Source organism: Trichomycterus rosablanca, chromosome 5, assembly GCF_030014385.1.
Source record: "Trichomycterus rosablanca isolate fTriRos1 chromosome 5, fTriRos1.hap1, whole genome shotgun sequence".
Lineage (NCBI taxonomy): Eukaryota > Metazoa > Chordata > Actinopteri > Siluriformes > Trichomycteridae > Trichomycterus > Trichomycterus rosablanca.
Genome location: NC_085992.1, coordinates 4,473,968 through 4,494,073, shown reverse-complemented (window position 1 = coordinate 4,494,073; position 20,106 = coordinate 4,473,968). Strand labels below are relative to the sequence as shown.

Genomic DNA, 20,106 nt, shown 5'->3' with positions numbered 1-20,106 from the left:
TTAGGGTTGGGGGGGGTCTCATGGTATTGAACATATTTACATTTGAGGCATTTAAAAGACGCTTTCATTGCTTCAATCGTGACCTAATAATATTTGGGCAATTAAGGTTTAAGGGCCTTGCTCAGGAACCCAACAGTGCCAACCTATCATTGGTGGGGGTTGAACCGACAACCTTCTTATTGTTAGTCCAGTACCTTAACCACTGGGCAACCACTGGGCAACCACTGGGCTACCACTGTCCCAACACACGGCAGAAAATATTATGTATCTTAGCACATGATAATAATACTTAATGACGTCCATTACAAAAATACTGGCCATGCAGTACAGATTTTGCCACTTTGGGTTCTATAGTGAGAGAACAGGTCTGCTGTTAATTTCTCTATTAAAAAATAGCTCTACAACTATCAATATAGAACTAAATCATATATATATCTACACTGATCAGCCATAACATTAAAACCACCTCCTTGTTTCTACACTCACTGTTCATTTTCTCAGCTCCACTTACTATATAGAAGCACTTTGTAGTTCTACAATTACTGACTGTAGTCCATCTGTTTCTCTGCATACATTTTTAGCACTCAGCACTGCAGTGACACTGACATGGTGGTGGTGTGTTAGTGTGTGTTGTTCTGGTATGAGTGGATCAGACACAGCAGCGCTGCTGGAGTTTTTAAATACCGTGTCCACTCACTGTCCACTCTATTAGACACTCCACCTTGTAGACGTAAAGTCAAAGACGATCGCTCATCTATTGCTGCTGTTTGAGTCGATCATCTTCTAGACCTTCATCAGTGGTCACAGGACGCTGCCCACGGGGCGCTGTTGGCTGGATATTTTGGGTTGGTGGACTATTCTCAGTCCAGCAGTGACAGTAAGGTGTTTAAAAACTCCAGCAGCGCTGCTGTGTCTGATCCACTCATACCAGCACAACACACACTAACACACCACCACCATGTCAGTGTCACTGCAGTGCTGAGAATCATCCACCACCTAAATAATACCTGCTCTGTGGTGGTCCTGTGAGGGTCCTGACCATTGAAGAACAGCATGAAAGGCGGCTAACAAAGCATGCAGAGAAACAGATGGACTACAGTCAGTAATTGTAGAACAACAAAGTGCTTCTATATGGTAAGTGGAGCTGATAAAATGGACAGTGAGTGTAGAAACAAGGAGGTGGTTTTAATGTTATGGCTGATCGGTGTGTATATATATATATATATATATATATATATATATACTGTACAGTATATACCTGAGCAGTTAGTACCTTCAAAGTTAGTCCACCTAACAGGTTGATCAAATAAGTCGTTTACCTACTTATGAGTTACTTAGATGTAAAAGTCGTGACTCTACAATCCTATTACTGGGAAAATCTAGTTAAACATCAGCACTTAGAGGGCGTTTGAGTGGCACAGCGGTCTAATAAGCTTTCCCACTACTGCTTAGTCCCACGAGGGTTCCTGGGAGGGTTAAAGCAATCACCAGATGGGGAGTTAAGGCGTGTCCACAAATGATAAAGAAATACAGAGAGCATGGTGTGTTCCTTCATGCATCTTAAGGTTCTCTGTAGGAACTGATCTCTTCCCCACTGTCAGAAGAAGAATTGCTAGTCTATGTCTTACATACAGTGTTCGCCGAGTGCAAAGAATAAAATGCAAAATAATAATAATAATAATAATAATAATAATAAATAAACATTGTAGAGATTCTGATGCCCAACACTGTAGTTTTCTTATGTTAGATCTGCCAACGAGGGATGAGCCATCACGCCAACGCTCCCTCACACATCCATGTGAGCGAGTCACACACCACTGCCCTTCACGGATGAATGGAAAACACAGTGGCCAAGAAATCAGCCCAACCCAGAAGAGTCTGCTACCTGCCCCCCCTCCCCACCGTCCCTTTCTGCTAAGAGTACAAAGCAGATCTTTGTAGTTGGGTATCGAGCTTTCTAAAGAGTGCTCTGAGCTTACAGACTTTGCAGGATTTCAACTTAGGCTCCCAGCTGTGCCCGTCTTGTCTTGGTTTCTTTACCAACCACGGTGTCCACACTCCTCCGTGGAGCCGGGGGTCAGCCATGGGATCGTCCGGAGGGTTCCTCAGTGGCACGGCCGTGCGGTTGTACTCTGCGATCCTCGAGAGCAGGAGCCTGACCACTTCAGGCCGAGCCTGCGCCAGGTCGCGCCTCTCGTAAGGGTCGGCGCTTACGTTAAAGAGCCAGACGGTTTTCCTAAGCCTGTCCTGTCTTTTCTCCAAGCCCCGCCACAGCTGTGGAACTCCAGGTAACATCTGCGGAGGAAACCAGTCCCCGTCTCCAACGTTCCCGGTCAGGAGTTTCCAGTCTCCTACTCTGATTGCAGCACGCACTCCTGTGTCCCACAGACCAAAACCATTTTCTGTCAACGACCTGGAATCGTGCTTTACGTGCGGCCGGGACACAGGGTCGATGTTAAACAGGATTTCAGAGCGAGGGCAGGGCAGGTCCTGACTAATGGCCGGCCACACGTCACAGCCGTCCAGCGACCGAGGGTCTTTCTTAGGACATCCTGCCAGGTTCAGAAGAGTCGGGTACCAATCTGAGACGTGTATCAGGGCGTGGCTGATTCTACCTTTCTTTTTAAGAAGAGAGCTGTGAACAAAGCCTACTGCTCGTACTCCTCCCTCCCAGTATGACCCCTTCCCTCCACGCAGGGGCCAGTTACATCCCCCCGAGAGAGGCTGGCCTCCGTTGTCTGAGGAGTATATAAGCACCGAGTTGCGGTAGAAGCCTAGACTGCGCATCTCGGCCACAATCTCGCCGACGGCCTCGTCTACACCACTTAGCATTGCAGCGTAATGGCGCCTCAGCTGGTTCCCCAGGGAAGCGTAGCGCTGAAGGAGGCGAGCTGGAGCCTGTAAGGGAGTGTGGGCGGCTTGGAGCGCGACGTACAGAAACAGAGGTTTTAGCCGATCGTGAGTCCTCAAGATCCGTTTTACCCTAAGGAGCAAACAACACAAACAATGCATCTTACTCTCTCTGTTATGCTCTACAATCTGGTCTCACTGTGGTTTACAAGATTTAAGATAAAGCCTACCTACAAGTTTATGTAAATTCGTCTATTTAATTAGTCTTATTTTTCTCTGGCTTTATTTAACCCGAAATAAAGTACATTAAATAAAGAGTACCACCTCTCTGTGTACAGCCACGTGGAGTAGTTGCCGCTCAGCTCCCAGGCTGGCCGCTCACCATCATGCAGGTCGAAGCCGCAGGTCTCTGCTCCGTCACAGCTCTGGAAGTTAAAATGGTCACCACTGCCCGTAAACGAGCCCAGGAAGCTCTGGAAGCCACGGCTGGTGGGCAGGCACTTGCGTCGGCAGAAGCCCAGATGCCACTTACCCACCATATGGGTGCTGTACCCGGCCTGGCGCAGCCTCTCGGGCAGCGTGGGAATGTCGGCGGGCAAGCACAAGGGCTGGCGTGCTCGGATGATGGAGTGCTGAAGGCCCGTGTGGATCTGATACCTGCTGCATCAAGAGGAGCAAGGGACTCATTGTAGAGTACTTAGATTTACTTAGAGACACAGCTTTTATAATGTATACAGACAGTTATCTACAAAAATATTAAAGGCTAGCAAAAACCTGCTCATAAATGTAATACTTTATGGATACGAGTGGTGGGAAACTACTCTAGTAGTCAATAACTGAATAAAAAAGTGAAATGCATCAGCTGAAGTGTTCCTAGGGGTGCTTACTATGTCTGACTGAACTTCTTGGGATGGGCTGTACTGCTCTAGGAGATCAGCAAGATACGCTGGACATAAATTAGGTCATAAACAGTCGAATCTTTTATTCAAGCGACCCACATGTTGTTCGTGATTTTTACAGCGACCCAGGCAACACAAACAATGCATCAAGACGAAACACAAAACGAAATATACTAAATTAATAAAAATGGTGCCTATCTGGTCCCACTGTGGTTTACAAGATGTAAAATAAAGCTTAGACAAGGGGGTGTTCGTCTACAAGTTAATGTCATGTTTGTGCATGTTAAAATGTGTTGATTTAATTATTATTATTTATCTCTGCAACCCATTTTGTTGAAAAACCCTGCCATAAAGAAACAGTTGACCTAGTACAGCTATGGTCAGATGGGGATTGACCTTTTCTGTTGAAGCAACTTCTACCTGGTAAAGAAATACAGAGAGCATAGTGTGTTCCTTCATGTATCTCTGTAAAAGCCTTCAGTAAAAAAGCAGTTCACTTCTTCACCACGGTCACGTCATTAAAGAATAACATGCATCTTATATTTGCTGTGTTTCTGAAACTGTCATATGTTTATTGGATTTTTAAGGTCACGTTTCACACTTTCACACAACATTCATGACAGGACAGGTCACAGGGAGAACATAAAACTCCATAGAGCAAGGACCCGGACCACTTCATCTGGGAATCGAACCCAGAACCTTTCTGCTGTGGGCTGCCAAGCCACCCAAATGACTCTATGTATTATACAAACTAGATATGCAGGAATCAAATAAAGCTGCATCATGTAACACCAGAGGTTCTTAATTAAAGCTTTCAGGTCTTCAGGCACAATGTTATCACTTCTGTACGTATAGAAATGAAAAGGACGAACCTATTCATCCAAAAATATATATTATAAAAAAGTGTATATTATAAAAAAGATATTCACTATAAAAGAGAAATTGAGTTCATCACGTGGCTTATGACCGGGGAAAAGAAGGAGAGAGAGAGAGAGAGAGCGCAAAAGAGATAGATATACAGGTAGATAGATAGATAGATAGATAGATAGATAGATAGATAGATAGATAGATAGATAGATAGATAGATAGATAGATAGATAGATAGATGGATGGATGGATGGATGGATGGATGGATGGACGGACGGACGGACGGACGGACGGACGGACGGACATATAGATAGAAAGATAGATAAATATAGTAGATAGACATACAGATGGACAGACAGACAGACAGGTAGATAGATAGATAGATAGATAGATAGACAGACAGACAGACAGATAGACGGACGGACGGACGGACGGACGGACGGACGGACGGACGGACGGACGGACGGATATAAAGATAGAAAGATAGATAGATACAGTAGATAGACATACAGATGGACAGACAGACAGACAGACAGGTAGGTAGGTAGATGGATGGATGGATGGATGGATGGATGAATACTTTATTGATCCCGAAGGAAATTAAAGTCCCAGTAGCATTATACAGCAATGAAGGTACACACTATAATCTAACAATATATCTATAAAAATTCAACAATATAAACTAAATATAAAAAATATACAACATAAAAGCAACCTGAATGTTACATATATTGCATAACTATAGTGAAGTCATTAATGATGAGGAAGAATTGAATAAATAAAAGTGCATGTTTTATTTTTATATATATAGTATTTTTACCCTCTGAGCTACACTGTACCACTGTGTTTTATATATTAAGAATGTATATTATAAATGCATGCACATTGGGGTCAACATAAACATGTATTAACAGACGCCGGTCGTGTAGGAAGGAGTCCACTCACCGCCCGGTCATGAGCTGGCTGCGAGAGGGCGAGCAGATGGGCTGGACGTAGTAGTTCTCTAGCTTCACCCCTTCAGCAGCCAGCTGGTCCAGGACAGGAGTGCGAATGTCTGAGCCGTGGTAGCCCACGTCGTTGTAGCCCTGATCATCCACCATCACAAAGACGATATGTGGCGGGGTCGGAGCTTTGTTAGCTGTAGTTGGGTCGGCCGGTTTCTTCACGGTCAGCGGTAGAGCCATTCTCAGGCACGAAAGAAAGACCAACGCTGGCACCCAGATCAACATTGGCACCCGAATCATGTTAAGATCCATCGGCTGATAAACACCCGGAATAAATAAAATACTGTTTAGTCACATGACGTAATAAGATAAGTGGAGTATTTCACTTGATTTATAAACAGAATGAATGAGTCTCTCTCAGTAAATAAAAAGCTACCCGGCGTCCCTTTGTGCTGCTACAGGAGCAGAATGGATCTGGTTTATAGTCATCATAGCAGAGCTGTTTTCTCTAACATCAATGTGTTACATTCCTCATACACACCGGGCACCTCGAAGGAGGGTAAACGGGGCAAACGCATAGACAGGACCACACACACCACAAATTACTAACGCACAAGAAAGTACGCTTAGATAGATAGACAGATAGATAGACAGACAGACAGACAAATAGATAGTTAGACAGGCAGATAGATAGATAGATAGATAGATAGACAGACAGACAGACAGACAGACTGACAGACTGACAGAAAGACATATACAGGTATATACAGGGGACACGCTGGCTCAGTGGGTAGCACTGTAGCCTCACAGCAAGAAGGTCCTGGGTTCGATTCCCAGTTGTAGCGGTCATTTCTGTGTGGATTTTGCATGTTCCCCTCATGTATGGGAGCTGGTTGTTTTGTGGCATCACATCACTGCCACATAGGGCAGTTGCAGCTTAGCGGTTAATGTACTGAACTAGTCATCAGAAGGGTGCTGGTTCAAGCCCCACCACTGCCAGGCTGACACTGTTGGGTCCTTGAGCAAGCCCCTAAACCTCAATGCTCAGACTGTATACGGTCACAGTACTGTAAGGTACTCAGGTTTTCAAAGACATGGGAGACGGCACTGATTTTGGTCAAGAAAGCCTCAGTTGATGTTCCAGTTCATTCTGAAGCTGTTGACCGAGGCTGAGGTCAGGGCTCTGTGCAGGACACTGGAGTTTCTTTAAGTCTTTATAGATCTTGATTCGTGCACAGGGACTCAGTCATGCTGGGACGGTGCCGTTTACTGAGAGAAAACAGGAGCTGCTACAGATCAGCTTTACAGTTCAGCACAGGAGAGCCAGTGACAGAAAGTGCTAAACATTATCAGTCAACAGACAATGTGGTTACAGTCCCAGCGATGGCAGAAATACAGAATAATGTCATTCTAAACAGCCCTAACATCAGATTATTATTATCATTCTATCGACGGAGGGTTTTAAGTGCTGTAAATCCAAAGTCGGGGATAAAAACAGTGAAACGTGAGTCCCCTCCCGCGAGAGGAGTGCAGCACATCCAGCACCAGATTTGCCATCAGAAAGGCTATCGATCGCACCTCAGCCTCCCCTTTGGTGTGGAGAGGAAATCGATGCAACAAAAATGAATCCATTTCCTACATTAGCCTAAAGTAGATGGCACGTCCACCTGGCAGGAACCTTCACAGCCGCTCGGAAGCTAAGCAAATGAACGAGGGACAGAGGGAGGAAAGAACTAGAAAGAAAAGACAGGAGATAAGAGGAAATAAAACTAACAGATACACAGAACAGGCTTAACATTATGACAACTGACAGGTGAAGTTAATAACACTGATTATCTCTTCATCACGGCACCTGTTAGTGGGGGGGATATATTAGGCAGCAAGTGAACATTTTATCCTCAAAGTTGATGTTAGAAGCAGGAAAAATGATCAAGTGTGAGGATTTGAGCGAGTTTGACGAGGGCCAGATTGTGATGGCTAGACGACTGGGTCAGAGCATCTCCAAAACTGCAGCTCTTGTGGGGTGTTCCTGGTCTGCAGTGGTCAGTATCTATCAAAAGCGGTCCAAGGAAGGAGCAGTGGTAAACCGGCGACAGGGTCATGGGCGGCCAAGGCTCATTAATGCACGTGGGGAGCGAAGGCTGGCCATGACTGTGCACCTCAATACAAGCAAGGTCCATAACAACATGATTGGATTAGTTTGGTAAGGAAGACGTCCAGTGCACAAAGCCCTGACCACACTGTCCACAGACAAGTAAACCTTTCACTTCCATGAGAGTCTCAAGAACAAAAAGAAAGAGAAAACAAACCGTTTACTTAAAGTAAATCTACTAGCCTGTACCTCAATACATTTAATTACACTACAGGGTGTCACTAAAATCTGGACACATAGGAAATATCACTAACTATAACTAACTATATGTTTATCAAAATACACACAAACATATTGCATCACAAATACTGGAAAACACATTGAAGATGTTATTGATTCATCTTCTAATGAAATTGCACTTTGCCTATGAGTCCAGACTTTAGGGACACCCTGTATAACATTAAACAGATGAGGGACACTGGGGTGGCGCAGCGGTTAAACATGCTAGCCCACCAGAGCTGACGTTTCTCACAAGTTTGAATATCAGCTCTGTTACCAGCAAGCCAGTGACCTATACAGACGATAATTGGCTTGACTGAGGGTGGAAATGTTGAAGTAGATTCCTCATAACTGCTGCAATTACGACCTCTGCTGGCTGATCGATGGCGTCTGCACAGAGACGGGGGATAATAGAGATCGGTGTGAGACTCTCTGTGCACGATTCGGGTCTCCATATAAACTCACTCATGTCTGAGCCTAAGATCATGTCTAAGATCAGGAGTGGAGGATTGACTTATAAAGCTAATAATCCGACAAAATGGAAGCAGACAGGGAGTCGCGTCAGTCTTTTGTGGAGTCAAGTGCACGTGCCATACAGACCATCTCTCTTCTAGTGAGAAACACAAACATAATAAAGCAAGAGACGAAAAAGCTGTCAGAATGCGTTATCCTTTGCTCACCGGCAGCGATTTTTCACAGCTTGTCAGCCCAAATTGCTGATCGCTCATCGCCCTGTGTTCACACCGGAAGCATCATCACCTGTTGCCATTTGGTTGCCATGGTTTAACTGGCACCAAGCAAAATAAAAATGCAAATCCCAGGCCAGTACAGCATTCTTTACTGGCTAGTTTCTACAGAGCATATAAAAATCACTTATCTATAGATTTCATCCATGTGTAGTCCATCACTGTCTGTGCAGGCAGCATGACAATAAAACTGGGAGAATCTTTGTGGTCACTGCGTCTACTTGCAAAAGTTTAACACAGACGAGTTTCTCTTTCATCTCTAGTAGGAACGATTATCTAGGAACCAAAAACGGAGTGTACCACGGTTCACGGTGACGAGGATATTGCCCATACCGCTCTGCTCAATACTTAATTCTTTTTGTTAATCGCCACATCGCTTTGCTCCTAATTTGCATAACGTTAAACTTTGCTCAACTTTTTCGCATTGCTGACTGCCCACTAGGAGTCGCTAATGTTCACATCGCCACCGTGTCGCGAGAAATCTCCAGCTTTAGTTGAAAATGAGTGACAGCCGGTATTTGGTGGCATTACATCACTGCCAAAGGAGACACATAGGGCAGTTGTAACTTACCGATTAAGATACTGAACTAGTAATCAGAAGGTCGCTGGTTCAAGCCCCACCACTGCCAGGCTGCCACTGTTGGGCCCGTGAGCAAGGCCCTTAAACCTCAATTGCTCAGACTGTTTACTGTCACAGTTCTGTAAGATGCTAAAAATGTAAATGACACAAAACTAAATCTTATTTTATTAGGACTGACAGCCGGACGTAACCGAGCCCCCAGTGTTCGCTCATCCCCAGTGAAAGCGAACATCCTAAGTAGCAACAGCTTTCTCTCCAGTACCAGAGCGAATATCCGTCTCAGCCACACGCTTCGACACCCAGGACAAAAGATAAAGCATCACAGAGTGGCTTCAGTGACTGAGAGCTGAAGTCCTGAGGCTGCTGGAAGAGCTCAGATGAGACGTGTGGAACAGATGCTGTTTATAAAACACACTGTGTATCCTGCACTGCCATCATGTGGACGGAGAAAGCAGTACAGGCCAAACCATGTCTCACACTGGAACCTGTTGGTCTGTTTTCCACTAACAGAGTGTCAGAACTGGTGCCGGTTCCTGTTAGCTGGCGAAGCTTTTAAAAACAGACCGTGTTTATACTGGTATGTGGATGTTTTGTCTGGTGTATACTGCTGATATGCTATTCTGGAAGGGGCCCAGGGGCCACATAAGAAACTGGGACTGATTTGGAGGGCCGCACCAGGAGGGTGAACTTAATTCACATGTGTAACATAAAACAAACAACAATCCCTGTTGTACCGCATGTGTGATGTACATTTATTTATGTCTGATTTTTAATTGCCACTGACCTCATGCGGGCCGGATGTGGCCAAACAATGCCCAGTGTTTTGTGTTGCTACATTTTTGGATAGCCTCTTGTATCTGTTCGTTACCCATCATGTCTACGAAACGCCCCTCCACTCCACTCGTTCCAGTCTAAATAGGCTGTGTGTTAATAATTTTGCCAAACTGTATGTAAGCGTTTAAGCCTGTTCAAGGCAGCCTAGGGTGTGATAGATACAGTCGATGGTTTTATGGAAATGTTTAAACAATTAAATGAATAGATTGAAGAATATAAGTAAAATTTCTGGTCTTTGTGACAGTAATCGTGTTTAAGTGAGCTCAGGGCTCTCTCTTCGAGACAGTGGTGGCCTAGTGCAGCGTTTCCCAAGCTTTTTTGCACCGCAGACCGGTTTCATATAAGATATAATTTCACGGACCGGCAAGGGAGGGAGGATTTAATAATATTGCTCACAAACGATGTAAGACAATCAGACAATTGTCAAACAATAAGACAATAACAACCCAAAATAGAAGCAGTAAAAACTGCTTTTCTAGCAATCTCTGTGCGGCCCGGTAATAAATAGGCCACGGACCGGTACCGGTTCGGATGGGGACCACCGGCCTACTGGGTAAAGGTTTGGGCCATCAACTGAAAGAGTGGCTATGCGCTCAACCAAAAACATTTTTGCTGACGGCATTAAAAAGTTGGTTCGATGCTGGAAAAATGCATCAGAAGGTGACGATGTAGAAACGTGATGTAGTTTGTTTTTGACATTCTTAATAAATAGAGCTAAAAAGGTGCGGAAACTTTTTGAAGAACCCTCGTAGCATGTAAAGAAAAGAAGCACAATCGACAGAACGTGAGTTTCCAACCTCTCTAAAAGTTTATTAGAGATAATACAGCGTTGGGTGTTTTTTAAAAGTGTTTTTTTACAAAATAAAAAATAAAATTGACAGCAGCTCATTTTGTAGGACAAACCACAGGTTCATAATGCAGCTCCTCACCCCCCCCCCCCCCCCCCCCCCCACCCCCCCCCCTCTCTCTCTCTCTCTCTCTCTCTCTCTCATTCTCTCTCTCTCTGGTTACTATTACAGCTCTGTACGTGTAGTCGGTTTCTCATGATGCGTCCTGTATCTGCTCACATAACAAACACTAGGAATCAGTGTAAAAAGTGCAAGTTTAAAAGAGTTGTTGGATTTGTTAAAACGCTCGTATTAGACCTCGGAGACACGAGAGACCGGACTGGACCTGCATTCGTGAAATGTAAATAAACCTAAGATTTAGCGTTCTAGATTTTTGTACAAGCTCAGTGTGAAGAGAGAAGAGAGGGGAGAGAGAGGAGAGAAGAAAGAGGAGAGAAAGGAGAGAAAACTGAATTGAACTGAGAAGAGACAGGAGAGAGGAGAGAGAGGAGATAGAAGAGAGAGGAGACAGAGGAGACAGAGGAGACAAGATAGAGGAGAGAGAGAAGAGAGGGGAGAGAGGGGAGAGAGAGGAGAGAGGAGAGAGGAGAGAAGAAAGAGGAGAGAAAGGAGAGAAGAGAAGAGAAAGGAGAGAGGAGAGAGAGAGGAGAGAAGAGAGAGGAGAGGAGAGAGAGGAGAGAGAGAGGAGAGAGAAGAGAGAGGAAAGAGGAGAGAGAGGAGAGAAAACTGAATTGAACTGAGAAGAGACAGGAGAGAGGAGAGAGAGGAGATAGAAGAGAGAGGAGACAGAGGAGACAAGATAGAGGAAAGGAGAGAGAGAAGAGAGGGGAGAGAGGGGAGAGAGAGGAGAGAGGAGAGAGGAGAGAAGAAAGAGGAGAGAAAGGAGAGAAGAGAAGAGAAAGGAGAGAGGAGAGAGAGAGGAGAGAAGAGAGGAGAGAAAGGAGAGAAGAGAAGAGAAAGGAGAGAGGAGAGAGAGGAGAGAGAGAGGAGAGAAGAGAGAGGAGAGAAGAGAGAGGAAAGAGAGAACTGAACTGAGAAGAGACAGGAGAGAGGAGAAAGAGGAAAGAGGAGAGAGAGGAGACAGGATAGAGGAGAGGAGAGAGAGAAGAGAGAGGAGAGAGAGAGGAGAGAGAAGAGAGAGGAAAGAGGAGAGAGAGGAGAGAAAACTGAATTGAACTGAGAAGAGACAGGAGAGAGGAGAGAGAGGAGATAGAAGAGAGAGGAGACAGAGGAGACAAGATAGAGGAGAGGAGAGAGAGAAGAGAGAGGAGAGAGAGAGAGGAGAGAGAAGAGAGAGAGGGGCTGCAGACTGGCGCTTAAACCGAGCTCTGTCCAGTACATCGACATCACAGCCGCACTCGCTGCCACTTCCAACTCAAGTCTCAAAATATACACTTTAAAATGTACAACGTTTTACAACGATTTGAAGAGATGGACGAGCGAGCGTGTGGACGGACGGTTCACTAGTTCATTCGTGCCATCGGCACCACAACGAGCCCAGATCTTGGTCAGCAAGGTCTGGATTTAATAACTACAAGAGTTCAAGTCCGAGTCCTGGACAGTTAAGAACACACGTGAGCATCACCGCCGCAGGAAAGGCTGATTTTTGGCGGTCAGTTCGTCCTGCAGCGATGATCACACTACTGGCCGTTCCAATACTTTTGGGATGAGCGACAGGAGGAGTGACAGGAGGGTTCGACGCAGCCCTTAGTGTCTCTCTGCTGTTCCTCAGGTGTGTTTTCGGGGGGAAGCAGGTAACTCTCAGCTCCAGCTGCTGCTCTGTAATTCCTCTCTGAGCCAGGAGGGCAGCGTCAGGCCCAGTCGGTTCAGCAAACGCAGAAGTTCCACGTTATGTTCCCGGTAGTAGTCTGTCAGGAAGGCACGCGTCTGGAATAAAAACGACACGCGCGGGGGTTAATATACAGATTAAATCCAGAGCTTGGTATGCTAGTCCAATGAGTTACAAAAGTTCAGGTCCTAGTCACAAATAATCTGGTTGCATTTCCACAATAATAATCATAATAATTAAATAACAATATTTATTTTTACACTCACAGAGCACTTGTTTATGGCGAGTCTTCATTTACTTATGTACTCTATGTATTCTTAGCCACACGGGGGCAGTCTAGTGCAGGGTTTTTCTCAAGAGACCCACATTTTGTCCATAACTTTTGCCCAGGCAACACAAACAATGCATCAAAATAAAGAAACTAGTGGCAATCTGGTCCCACTGTGGTTTACAAAATGTAACGTAAAGCCTCCACAGGATGGTGTTCGTGTTTGTATTTGAAAGTTCATTTCAAATCAATTTATTTAATCAGGGCAGTTGTAGCCTAGGGGTTAGGGTACCGGACTAGTAATCAAAAGGTCACTGGTTCAAGCCCCATCATCGCCAGGCTGTCACTGTTGGGCCCTTAAGCGAGGCCCTTAGCCCACGGTACCGGTCCGTGGGCTATTTATTTCCAGGCCGCACAGAAAGAATGAATAATTAGAGATCTTTTCACTGCTTCTATTTCGGGTGTTATTGTCTTATTATCATCCCTAGGTGGGAGCAGCGTCTCATTGCAGCAAAAAAATCGTTTGTGAGCAATATTAAATAAATACTCCCTTCCCCGCCGGTCCGGGAAATTATATCTTATATGAAACCGGTCTGTGGTGCAAAAAAAGGCAACACATCAGGCCAGGTAGGTGGCTGTGCTAACATTCAAACAATCCATCGTGCCAGCCGAGTGACCATCCTTAATATATAAATATCATACTATCGGTCAGTGTTTCCCCCCTGAAAGATCACATGACTACAGAGTGATTTGGTCTTACTGATGTTAAATATGTGAAGGCAGCGAGACACTTCAATATGATTTTAAATGTCAGATCTATACGGCTGTAAATGACCAGTCTGTGATCTGAATAACATTTATTCATGTTTCATTAATGCCTCATAGCATTTCCTTCCATTTCCTCTTATTTTAGCGTAGTCCGACCCACGCGCAGCTCTTAGCTGAACCATTTTTCACCCATGCACATTTGAAGACCCCGCCCACATAGTCCGGTCATCCCGCCCTAGCAGAGACGTGTCTGCTGCAGGCACAGCCAATTACGCCCCCGCTAGATGGTGCCCAGCCGACCGGGGGCAACGGCGAGTTCAGAACCGAGGAGTTCAGAATCTCGGCGCTGGTGTGCTAGCGGATGTTTTACACACTTTGGTAAGTTTTTAATGTCAAACACAGTTATGGACAATTTTGTGTCTCAGGTTCACCTCACTTGCACGTCTTTGGACTGTGGGAGGAAATCGGAGCTCCCGGAGGAAACCCACACACTGGGGAGAACATGCAAACTCCACACAGAAAGGACCCCGACCGCTCCACCTGGCACAGAGCCACTGCCGCCCTACTCTACAGTCAAAAAACACCCATAAAAATATTTATACACACACACACACACACACACTAAATATTGTTTCTCCTTTTTGACAGTAAATGATGAGCTGTGATAAATGTTACAAAATAATTCAATATTACGATATTATAATATTCAATAACTCTGTTTCTCTCCCACATTCCCAGAGATTTAAATATTCTAAAAGATTCCTGCTGTGTCAGCCCTCGACTACAAAATAACCCAATATTTAGCAGGAAGAGATTTTACAGGCGCATCAGAAAGAGACGAAGATGCTGGAAAACTAATGAAGAGGTGTGAAGGAAAAGGGCAGAGTCAGACAGCGTGACCTTTTCTTAATGCCTGACAAAATCATTTTCACCGTCTCATAGCCTGCGTGGACGCACCGTGCCCTTGCCACCGGCTTCTTAGAGGGTGACTGAAATTGAAAGAGAAGGGGAGGAATTTAGGGGGGGGAAAAAAAGAACGTTGCCGTACCTCAGGGGCCATCTCGGGATATTTCCTGCCTTTGCTCTTCCCCAGACACTTAGGACGCAGTCCTTCCAGCCTCTGGCACCAGAAGCCTTTACTCTCATCAAACCTGCACCATCCACGTGAAAGAGAGAGATTATGTACTGAATCCAGCAGCTTTTTAATTAGTAAGCAATACAATTGTGAACCATTCTAAATACATTGCCACACTAGTCCGATAAAAACCCGGTTTAGTCATATCCAATGACCCGATTCGCATTTCCATTTCTCTACTTCTGCAGACTGAGGAGAGACGAGACTAACACACACCCTTCCTGACACGTGTGCAGTAGTTGACCGCTTCTGTTTACCTGCACCAAGTGGTTTGACATGGAGAGCTGTATCGTGCACGGAGCGTCATGCATCAATCCCAATTAAGGTAAGATAAGACTCCTTTATTGATCCCCATGGGGGAGATTCAAGTGTTAGTGAGTTAAATAGGGTTAAATAAAATATTAACTATATGAAAACACTTAGTATTATACAACAGTATGACAACTATACACAGGAACTTCAAACAGATTAACAGACAAAATCTGGATATCTGAACGTCCGGTCCGATTGTTTAAAATGTAAAAAGTTCAGTAATCGTCCACTAGCCGGCGCACGTATCTCTGTTTACACGAGCGAGAGGCTTTATTTTGTCAGGAGGCTCGCATTATTCTCGCCTTTTTCTATGTGTATTATGCTTCATTTTTGCAAGTTCTGGTGCTTAGTTCTGGCTTCGAAAAACAAGAAAAGCGAAAGAGGGTCCGTCTAGGTGTTGCTGAAAATGAGCCCGTGCACACAGCATAGCATGGATGAAGAAGTCAGAAGGACCTACGTGAGAGCCTGGGTGTAGTTGAAGGTCGGCGTGAGTCCCAGAAATTTCTGGACGCCGTCCATTACGAGGGCAGGATTGGATCGAAGCATGGCCCCGTCTAAAATGTGCAGCTGTGAACGTAAAGAGCAGAGACGTTATAAATGTCACATTTATGGTCTGTCTGAAAACCTGGTGATCTCTCTACATAGACACATTTGACATCATCATACACTCCTGAGAAGAGGGCATGTCTAAATTCTTAGATTCCTGCCCATTGGTTTGAATGGCCTGAAGCTAACGGTTAAGCTAAAACTGCTAATCTCTGTCTGAGTAGTGCGTCTAAATAATCTGCCTTATGAGTTCCATGTCCTATTAGAATCCTCTCTACTGAGGCAGCCGATTAGGTAGGCAGTAGGCAGCAAGGCAGCTCACTAGGCTTTAGGACAGACCCATAGGTTTATAGGTTTTTATGAATGACCCCAGTGGTCACTGGTTGAATATAAGGTTAATGAAGACGTCCATATAAGGAATATGACAGTGATGCCGTGTGATCAGTCAAGATACCTACTGGTAGGATATGTGAGAGTCCATTCTGTTTATATTTTATGAAAGTTCACCTGTCTGGATTGAAAGTGCAGCAGCCAGTGCTCCAGGTGAGTGGCGTACTCTCCGGGCTTGAGGCAGCGGCTCTGCAGAACTAGCAGGTCTTTAGGGGACGAGGGTCCTGCGGTCACCACCTCGTGGAAGGTGTGGTTTATAGCAGCTGGGTCCTGATGAGCCCGCTGGTGCTGTAAACACACACACACACACACACACACACACACACACACACACACACACACACACACACACACACACACACACACACACACACACACACACAGAAAGAGAGTTAAACAGAGTAGCAGTAAAGCACACTAGCCCACTATCGCTGGTGAAGTGGTTTAGTTTGGTGGTGTGGTTAACCAATTAAGGTACTACACAAGTAATAGTAGTTAGTAAAAACATAATACATTTATCAATTTCAGCATAATGGATGGTTGGTTCAAATCCCAACCATCACCAAGACGCCACTGTTTGGCACCTGAGCAAGGCCGTTAACCCACAGTTGTTTAAACTGTGTTTAACAACTTAAGTCGCATTAGATAAAATGTATTTATTTATTTTATTAGGATTTTAACGTCATGTTTTACACTTTGGTTACATTCATGACTGGAACGGTAGTTACTCATTACACAAGATTCATCAGTTCAAGTTTAATATCAAACACAGTCATGGACAATTTTGTATCTCTAATTCACCTGACTGAATGTCTTTGTACTGTGGAAGGAAACCCACACAGACACGGGGAGAACATGCAAACTCCACACAGAAAGGACCCACAGCGCTCCACTTGGGAATCAAACCTAGGACCTTCTTACTGTGAAGCGGCAGTGCTACCCACTAAGCCACTGTGCCACCCAAAATGGCATAAATGTAAATTTATTTTATGGCTGAACAGCCGAGCCATTGGCGGGAGAGCTTGTCAGTGCGCTCTCAGTGCCGGTCCCAAGCCCAGATAGAAATTGGGATAATAAGTAATAACTGTGGTCAATCAGGTGTGCGGACCAGAATGATCCGCTGTAGTGACCCCTAAACACAGACGTATTAAAGTCCAGATGAATAGAATTCTGCTTAATGGAACTGAGTCATTCGGGGAAGTAACAGCGAAAAAAAACCCGGTGTGAAACTCAAGCTCAACAAATCCAACAAATACTAAATTATTTAGTGAAAACATTTATCATTTATCAGCTACAAATCTCAACTCGAGTCATGTTATTTCAGCGCAATTTCATTTCCTCTTCAATAAAAGCTCCAAAAACATTTTTTTATTTAAATTGGGACAAAGTTCGAAAATTGAGTCAAAATTTGACCCTTAGGACTGGGACTGTCCACCTCAACTACAGACAAAAGCACTGGAGTCTGGAGGTTCTAGGTCAAACAGATTAGTGGTGATTAAGCACACAAGCTCACCAACCTATAAAATAGAGATTAAAAGCAATTAGAATTTTAAAGTTGCATAGTGGAAACACTTTATGGGTCTTTAAAAGCACACAAAAGAGACAAGGTGGTGCAAACAAGTCTGTTTTACTTGGTCATGAAAAAAGCCCCGAAAAAAGTTCTGAAAGGGTTTTAGAGAAGCTTGAGCTTGAGGAGATGGTTGTACCTGGTACCAGGAGTAGGCTCTATCAGCTGGGTTGATGAACACGGCGATGATCTTGGCTCTGGGTAATAAGGCTGCAGCCCTCTTAGGGACCACGTCTCTGTCGAAGTAATTGGCACTTTTCTCAAACATGAAATCTGTGCTCACATTCGAGGGGAAGGGGAAGAAATCCATGTACCTGCACCAGACGAATGAAAATCACTTTTAACACTATAATTAAACAAAAAAACAACTCAATTATATTTCATTTAATGTCTATGAAACTGCAACTCCCTCCTGGCAGGTGCTCCTATGTCCACTATTAAACCCTTGCAGCTCATTCAAAATGCAGCTGCTCGCCTGGTTTTTAACCAGCCTGACACTGCCACATCACCCCACTGCTGCCACATCATCACCCCACTGCTGCCACACCATCACCCCACTGCTGCGTTCTCTTCACTGGCTTCCTGTAGCTTCACGCGTTCAGTTTAAAACACTGATGCTCGCCTACAAAGCCAAAAATGGAGCAGCCCCGAGCTACCTTCGAGGTCTAATCAAACCCCGCTCTGTACCACGCAACCTGCGAGCCACTAGTCTCGCTCGACTTGATCCTCCGCCCAGGACTCGAGGAAGACGAGCATCAGCATCAAGGCTCTTCTCTGTACTTGCACCCAAGTGGTGGAACGAGCTTCCCCTGTCTGTCCGACATCTGAGTCTCTCACTGTCTTTAAGCTGACTTGTACTTACTTACTAACACTCTTATTTCTTGCAAAAAAAACCCACTTTGGTTCTAACAGGGCTTCAGCAGATTTGTGTTCTTGGACTTAAACTTGTTTACTTAAACTAGAGTAAGGAAACATTTACTGAAGAAGCTCTTCTGTAAGTCGCTCTGGATAAGAGCCAAAAATGTAAATCTTTAAAGCATTATAATGAATAAGGTCAGAAAAACTGGACCAATATGATGATTCTGCAGGGTAGGAACTATATTGGGAGAAAAAGCTTTATTCCCCAAGCTGGAATAAAGTTGGATTCAATTCCACAGGGTCCCTAATCAGTGCACTACATACAGACGCGATCATCTGTAGTTTGAATCCCTTAATTCTTTATATGCCCTGCATCATCACGTAAACATCAGCGTCATGTTAACAGCGATCTTTGATGCTCCTTTGCTTTCTGTACGAATGAGCAATATAATAAAGCACAGCCGTGTATCATATTGCCTGTGTAATAAGGGACGTACAGCAGGTTTGTGCCGTGTTTCCATCGTGCTGTATTGCTCATCATTAGCTTTCGTCCACTACTGTTTGCTGCTCTTTACTTTTACATTTACTCTCAACTTCCTGTGCAGTAATAAATCGTTACTCACGACTCCCTATGCAGTTTCCTTCTAACTCGACACTTTCACTCCCTACCGTTTGAAATCTCACTTCAGATGTCAGAATTCCCTGTGTTGTTCACTTCACACAGACCTACTGAGGTGAACGGAATGCACCTCCTGTCTGCCTTTTACTAAGATATCATGGACCTTGATACTTGGGAGTAGTTCTTTGCATTGTATCGTACAAACACAATGACATCATTGGTCCATTTATGTCCCTATAAAAGGTTTTGAGTGACAGAAACACAGATATTTGAGAAGTAGCAGAATAAAACAGCCACACAACCATTAACATGAGCTCTTAGCCTGACAAAGCCTACATTTATGGCAAATCTGCCATTAGGGAACCTTTTTCAACCCCTCGACCCCTTGAACAAAATCTAGTATGATCTCCAACTTGGTCATGTCTAGTTCCTCAATGCAATTTCCTGACTGCATTAATGACCCCATCAGTGGCCAAGGCCTCTATTTATTTAAGGTTATCTGATGAGTACAATGGAATATCAATATTAATATAGACGGCATCTCTGCATGCTCATTTAACCGGCAACTAACACAAAATTAACCACACGAGGTAAATATTACCATTGTTTACAGAGTAGCGTTTAGCTTACCAGTCGATGCCATTGTGGTAATTTGGACCATTGAAGAAGTGGATCTCCTCGAAGGTGACGGGACTGGGGAAGCTGCTAGTGATTGCTGGGTGCAGGGTGAGAAAAGAGTGCAATGCTGTGGTTCCTGAAACAGACAACACAACATACAAGGATATCTTAGGGTTTACAAGCCACACACTTTTACTTTTAAGATACTGACTTGCACTTATTTTAAATAAACAGTAAAACATACCTGTTTTCTGGGGCCCAATTACTAGAAATTTGGGCAGCCGATCACAGGTCTTC

The 20,106-nt window shown here is 44.5% G+C and overlaps 3 protein-coding genes across 4 annotated transcripts in view; all 3 read right to left on the bottom strand.

The window, feature by feature from the left end:
- Positions 1-20,106, bottom strand: part of myoz1a (myozenin 1a) — a 294,151-nt gene that overhangs the window by 115,629 nt on the left and 158,416 nt on the right. The gene's annotated exons all lie outside the window — the stretch shown is intronic.
- On the bottom strand, positions 1,915-5,800 carry si:dkey-174i8.1 (arylsulfatase I). Its single transcript, XM_062995394.1, has 3 exons — positions 5,562-5,800; positions 3,175-3,507; positions 1,915-2,983 (listed from the first exon to the last, which is right to left on the bottom strand). The coding sequence occupies exons 1-3, from the start codon at positions 5,798-5,800 to the stop codon at positions 1,915-1,917; spliced, it is 1,641 nt and encodes a 546-aa protein (XP_062851464.1).
- ndst2a (N-deacetylase/N-sulfotransferase (heparan glucosaminyl) 2a) overlaps positions 12,685-20,106 on the bottom strand; it is a 171,206-nt gene continuing 163,784 nt past the window's right edge. For both annotated transcript variants that reach the window (XM_062995544.1, XM_062995545.1), the window contains 7 exons: positions 20,054-20,106; positions 19,822-19,945; positions 17,854-18,028; positions 16,265-16,435; positions 15,669-15,778; positions 14,813-14,915; positions 12,685-12,826 (listed from right to left, as the gene is read on the bottom strand). The exon at positions 20,054-20,106 is cut by the window's right edge and continues 44 nt beyond it. In XM_062995544.1, coding sequence (XP_062851614.1) covers positions 12,701-12,826; positions 14,813-14,915; positions 15,669-15,778; positions 16,265-16,435; positions 17,854-18,028; positions 19,822-19,945; positions 20,054-20,106 — 862 coding nt within the window. In that variant the 3' untranslated portion in view covers positions 12,685-12,700. The remainder of the gene's footprint in view (positions 12,827-14,812; positions 14,916-15,668; positions 15,779-16,264; positions 16,436-17,853; positions 18,029-19,821; positions 19,946-20,053) is intronic.

What these genes read in the sequence shown, in the direction of transcription:
- si:dkey-174i8.1 (XM_062995394.1), bottom strand. Translation starts at nt 5,800, where the DNA reads ATGGCTCTACCGCTGACCGTGAAGAAACCGGCCGACCCAACTACAGCT. An exon ending in AGCCAGCTCATGACCGGGCG is followed by an intron (nt 3,508 to 5,561) that starts GTGAGTGGACTC and finishes TTGATGCAGCAG; the next exon opens with GTATCAGATCCACACGGGCC. An exon ending in ACGTGGCTGTACACAGAGAG is followed by an intron (nt 2,984 to 3,174) that starts GTGGTACTCTTT and finishes TTTGCTCCTTAG; the next exon opens with GGTAAAACGGATCTTGAGGA.